General features: G+C 41.0%; 1 protein-coding gene across 1 annotated transcript in view; it reads left to right on the top strand.

The window, feature by feature from the left end:
- Window positions 1-1,582: 1,582 nt before the first annotated feature.
- Window positions 1,583-6,453, top strand: part of sdr42e2 (short chain dehydrogenase/reductase family 42E, member 2) — a 15,542-nt gene continuing 10,671 nt past the window's right edge. Inside the window, exons 1-2 of the mRNA XM_019868824.1 lie at window positions 1,583-2,318; window positions 3,393-3,798. Coding sequence (XP_019724383.1) covers window positions 3,400-3,798 — 399 coding nt within the window. The 5' untranslated portion in view covers window positions 1,583-2,318; window positions 3,393-3,399. The remainder of the gene's footprint in view (window positions 2,319-3,392; window positions 3,799-6,453) is intronic.

Below are 6,453 nucleotides of genomic sequence, written 5' to 3'. Positions count from 1 at the left end.
TTTTTTTTTTGGGGGGGGGGGGGGGGGGGGGGGTGACAGCTTTTCTTGGCAATTTATCTGTCACAGTTTCTCCTCCGTCTGCCCTTGCCGCTGCCATCAGTCCTGCTTGACATCATCACTCCATGAACCCACACTGAATGCTGATTTAAAGATTCAAAACCTATTCGCACAAGCCAAAGGAAAAGCTCAGATTTCTGCTGTCGTCACTTTCAAGGTGCTCCAATTGTCGAGAAACGTTTCCCTTCAGAACTAATCTCGAGTGAATTCATTTATTCCTGATTGACTGTAACTAAATCCATGTTTAATTCTTAAAACATTTTTAATCACCACTGTAATGGAACTTTGAACCTGACCCGCTCTCATGGGCTGATAAATTTGTGGCTCGTCGTCATTGTAGTTATGTGGCGCCCCCTGCAGTTAGGAATTGGACATTATTGGATGTACTATAATTAGAAATCCCCCCCGCCACAAAACATGTTTGAATCTGTGTTATATTTTCTTCTGTATGATCTGTTGGCAATTGTCTAACGGCAGCGTGGCCCCCACCACTTTCCTCCATCTTTGCTTGCATGGCAGGTTCGACAAGGTTACAGCTCCCCTGACCACTGATTGACTGATGAGTCTGCAAGGCATCATTTATTGAGTGTCTCACACACCTACACACACACACGCACACACACACACCACTATCCATCCATCACCAAGAACTATAATGGACAATATATGCACAAAAAAGTAACTACGCCAAACTACCTGTACTATTTTCTCAAAGGCTTAAATAATAAGGTATAAGTACGTTGTATGCTTAATATGACCTAACTTATCCAATCCTCCTGACTACCAGTAGTTCAAATTTGTCCTCTGTAGAGGACATTTGTAAACCTAAATATCTCCCACTCAGTGCATCCAATCGCATTAACTCCTTTTGTTACTCTAAAGAGGACATTCAGTGCTTTCCAATGATACCAAATGTGTAGGGGTTAGAAAAAGTAAGAAAATGGCTTCCCTCAGTACAAGCACTTTGTATGGGAAGAGGAAAAGTAATACTTTTTATCAAAAACATTTTGTCTTGAAATGCTGTTGGCATTTTGTTTATAAGACTCTTATGAACACGTTAAAGTGTTGTTTGAGTTGTTTTAAGTGTATTTGAGGCTTGTATTCAAGTGTTTAAAAATGTAGTGGAATTTCAAAAATTTCTTTTGGAGTAGTCCAATTACTTCACATAGATTGGGGAATTTCAAAATAAATGTGATTGGACAACATTTTTTTCCCTGGTAGTCAGGAGGCTATTTATCATAAATATACAGGGCCAGTGCCGCTTTTGGCAAGCCACCGCTCAATGAAACTTAATGTATGGCCCTAGCCAGGTAGTTTCAATAGATAAATAGCTTTGATAGGTCAGCACTGCGTTTGACCGCTTAGCATGTCTGCCTCGCAGCATAGAGGTCCAAGGTGTGATTCCGGGCCCCAGCCTTCCTGTGTGTAGTTTGCATGTTCTCCCCGTACCTGCGTGGGTTTTCTCTGGGATGGATGGATAGCTGCCTTAGATCGAGAGACAGATAGACATTGGTCATGTGGTATGCTTTGGATCATGAGCTTTTTTCTTGAGATGGATGGATGGAAGGCTCACTACTCACTTGAGTGTTTCCACGGCTTTCATAGTCAACTAAAGTTATTGGCTTTTCTGTCTTCTCAATGAAGGATGACGACTCCGATTTCATTCTCTTGAACGACAAAGCGCACTGGAAGAGAGCCCTGCTGCTGCCCACCTGCTGCCATGTCACGTTTACATCATTTAACAGTTTGACCTTTTGAGGCTTCTCAAAAGGGATCTCTTTGTTAGTTTGGGAGAACACCTTCTCTGCAGTTCTACCAAGATTTTTAACACTTTCAGTGAAGTCAAAGCACCATCGATGGAACTAATGAGTTGGACTATTTTAATGGATTTGGCAGGCATGACAACTTGCTAATTATTATTGTCGTGGAACCAATTTGAAGTTGGGGATTTCATGCAAAACACCTGAACTTTATTAAGATGCATTTTCATTTGAATGTGCCAAATGTGATGGGCGCGCTGAGTCATTTGAGATTGTTCAGATTTTTTTTCCTGGTGCTCCAGAGGAAATTGCTCCCACAAACAGCACACATCTCTTTTTTTCATGACAGGATCGGCGTGATCTTGCATTACGGTAGCAGATTGTGCAGGTGCAGGTGGAGGGGCGGGCCTTCCAGGTCACAGCACAAGACTGTGCATCTTTTTCAGGCCACCTGCATGTCCTGAAGTATGGGTGGGAGTGGAGCACTGCATTAGCAAAGAGGTAAGCTAATTCATTTCTTAAAAATGAGAAAAAAGCTTGTGTTGATATGTTTTTGAACATTTTCAACACGATGGGTTGTTAAAAAGTTATTCCTGTATATTTTTGTTGATTTGTGGGGTTATGAGAAAATATCATTCTTTGGCAGTACAAAAATGATAAATTCTCTGTTCATTTCTGTACATTTTCACTGCATTTGTAATGATGATAATAGTAAAGTTTACTTTTGTGAATTTGGGAAAAATATCGCTTGCACATTGAATTTGACTATATCTTTGCCATTTTTTATATGATATGAGAATTCTAATTACTTTTTCCTGACTCATGTAGCTCCATAAAGTAACAAAAAAAATACATAATGTAAATTAAAGGTATATTTTCATTATAAATACAAAAAGGTAATAATTGAAATACTAGAACAATTGTAATAATAATATTAACTATACCGTATTTTAAATCATGTATATTAGACATATAATCTTTATCTGACATTTATGAAGTATATATATATATTAAGAATATATATTGTGACAATTTGGCCTAAATGTGTTTGACTGTAATCCTCCTTGCTCTGTTTTTCAATCATATTTTCTTTCAAAAGAAATAATTTATTTATTCATGTATTTTATTTATTTGTTCTTTCATTTTTTTAACTGCTGTAACCCCTGAATTTCCCCTTGAGGAACAATGCAGGAGGTCTAATTATTTATTTTTGTCTTATCATATCTTGTAAAATCCATAAATATAGTAAAGCTACATAATAGTAAGGAAAACTACTAATATGTTTGAAAAATATGGTTAGGTACAAAATAAAGTAATCGTAACATTGTTGATTAACAAATCATATTACAACATGACAATCTTTTTTTATAATATTCCCCTCATATTTTGAAATGTTTTCTGTGTACATTGTTTTTTGTGTAATCCAGCTGTAAAAAGGTAATGCATGATAATCATATTATTCACATTTTGATGTGGTCCATGAATTCTGGATTAAATAGTTTTCCTCCTGTGGAATAAGTGAAGAAAAGAAAAAATAAATTCAAACCCTGATGAATTAATTCCCACCTCATCCAGGGCGTTAATGGAGCTGTGCGGTCCCAACATGAGCAAGGGCGGAGGCTCCCTCTGCCAGGTGAAGCAGCTTCCCTGCCACGGCATTTCCCTTTGCCGCCTCCAGGCCAGCGGGCAGCCCCTGCACAACCTCTCGCCTCACACCCACCCATACCGGGTCAACCAGGTGGCCCCGGCCCTCCGGCGGCGGCCGAGCGGAGCTGCGGCCTCCCGCTGTGGCAGCATGGAGTGCGAGCCCTCCAAAACGGGCCAGTTGGGCTCGTCTTCTCGGACAGTGCTGGTAACCGGAGGTGGAGGATACTTCGGCTTCAGGCTGGGGAGGGCGCTGGCTGCTCAGGGGATGTCTGTGATCCTCCTGGACATCAACAAACCTTCATGGGAAATCCCTGACGAAGCGCTCTTCTATCAGGTACAATATATACCACAGGTGTTAAACACAAGACCTGCTGGCTGGATCTGGGTGTCCACGACATTGTACATAGCCTCTGAAAGCTTGCCATCATTTTTTTTTCTTGACATACGTTTAAAATTGGCAATAAAATAGCATTTTTAAACAAGTCCAGAGGCATTTATTGTAGGGTTGCCACACAGAATATAGGAGGAAATGGGACAAGACATCCAACTGCCTATGACTCTAGCCCAGTGGGTCTTAACTTTCTTAGAGATACCGAACCCAACCAGTTAATATGCACATTCACCGAACCCTTAATTTGTGAAAAATAAATATGTATATATTTTTTTACAAATTCAAGATATATTTAAAAAAACACATTTATTAAAAACAGAAAAAAGTAAATAAAATTTCAAGGGATAAGTATGCTTTTTTAAAAAAAATTGAACGATGTACTATCACGACAGTCACATGTTGACGACAAAGCGAATTAAATTTCCCACAGCACTGATCGGACAAGCAATGGAATGTGATCATCTGCAGCGGGCGTGTCATAACTAATTGACATGTTAAGTCCGGTGTGTCTTAACGTCCGTGACAGAGGCTCCGTCGAACCCCTGAGACCGATTCACCGAACCCCTACAGTTTGATCGAACCCAGGTTAAGAGCCACTGCTCTTGCCTCATGCCTAGTCGGCAAACAAATGCACTGCAGCTCAACTTCTGGCTACAATTGCGCAACCTACACCTCCATTTAAATGGAGTTGTTCAAAAGGTCATCGTAGCAATGTTGCTTCCACAAAAAACAAGACAGACTATAAAGATAAAACGTCCAAGACTTTGCTGTCCCACTGCAAATGTCATTCAGATCAGTCGTGTGAAGATCTTGCTTCTTTGAATCTATTGTGACATTGTCGCTGCTGTCCCTGTTGTTTTCCCACCCAAGAAGACCCTAAGATCTCAACCGTGGTTGACTTTACCGCTCTCCATTCAAGTTTTTTTTTTTTTAATGACATCTGTCATCATCTGCAGAGGGGGGAAAAAAAACGATGAAGCCTATTTTGAGAAGGCATGAACTAGAAAGTACACATATTTATTTTCAAACGTCAGGAGTAAAAGTAAAAAGTTCTGACGTTGGAGGCGTGCAACTCAAGCCTCTTACGCGGGCCCCTTGCGTCAAGATTCCGTCAGCGGGCCTCTTAACTGTGCTGTCCGTCCGCTGCAAAGAGACGCTTAGGCGAGTGATCCATGCTCCTCAAAGAGCCAACCAGCTGCTGACCGGGCCACAGCGGTCAGACGACATGATTCAGGTTACACCTGCCCGCTTCATGGCGCACTTAGGCTAATTACAGTCATTTCTTTTTCCACAGGGCAGTCCTTGTGCTACTTCCCCGACGCTTGTTTTCTCTTTTCAATTAGCCAAGTGCCACCGTTGAACACGTTTGAAACATCATTGTTCCCCATAGGAAATCCTGTCAGCTGAATCAACTCACCTTCATAAAACCTTAACCCAGGGGTGCCCATTACGTCGATCGCGATCGACCCGTAGATCGCCGACTGGTCCCAAGTCGATCACAAGGGGTGTAGAGGAAAAAAACAAACAAACATTTGTGTCTCTGTTCATCTTAGTAATATATTTTTTATGTTAATGCACACTGCAGCCTAATTATTCTATCAGTATCACTTTCACAAAAAGTATTTTAAAAAGAAAAGAAAATAAAGCGGGTCATCTTTAACCTATGGTGGCTTGACCGTGTCACTGGAAGTTGTTAGCGCTCAGCAGTCTGCAGTTGCAGCTTGTGATCAAAGTTGTTCCGCTCATCTTTTATCGTTATCATTATTCTCATTCAGAATTTGTTTTGGACAATTCACCGAGGGCACGGGCAAAGAATGGGAATCTGGAGGTCCGAGAGAAGCATTTTAAAACGGTACGCGTGAGCTACGATCATTAACAGGCTGCCTAAGTGCGTCGCATGCTTCAGCGTGAGGCTGTTGCTTATCATGGCACGCGTGTGTACCTGCGCGCGTCTGCGTGCGTATGTGTAACGGGTCGATCGCGGGAGGTTGGTTGATCGAAAAGTAGATCTTCGGTCAAAAAAGTTTGGGCACCCCTGCTTTAACCCTTTCAGGGAAAGCGGTTACTACAGTGGACAGCTGATCATGTTATTGGGTTATAGGGTTAATTACCTGTATGTGGACTCTTTTGAGAACCATTTTTATACTACATTAAATTTTTACATATTTGATACCGCCTTGTTTAAAAGTATGGTCATACCTCGGTTTTCGGCCATAATCCGTTCCAGAAGGCTGTTCGAAAACCGATTTGTTCGAAAACCGAAACCACGCTCTTTTAAAAAATATATATATATTTATTGAACACGTCTGTACACAATGGAACGCTACACGAGGAAGCGTCATTTACTCATGCGTACAGTAGTTAAGTTATTCAACACAAACAGATCACCTTCAAATGAGGCTCATCAATAGTATTAGCTGGCATACTAGCCGAAATAAAACGCTAGCACAAACTGATGTGAAATCACAAAAGGGCAAACAAATATGCACACTAGTACAAGAAGAACAAATCACACTAACCCGAAAACCTGTGGAATTAATCTTACATGCTGAAAACTCCGACACATCTGAAATTGGGACCACATTTGGAGTTTGCCTG

This window comes from Hippocampus comes, unplaced genomic scaffold (genome assembly GCF_001891065.2).
Source record: "Hippocampus comes isolate QL1 unplaced genomic scaffold, H_comes_QL1_v1.1 scaffold98, whole genome shotgun sequence".
Lineage (NCBI taxonomy): Eukaryota > Metazoa > Chordata > Actinopteri > Syngnathiformes > Syngnathidae > Hippocampus > Hippocampus comes.
This window is presented reverse-complemented; position numbering and strand designations above follow the sequence as displayed.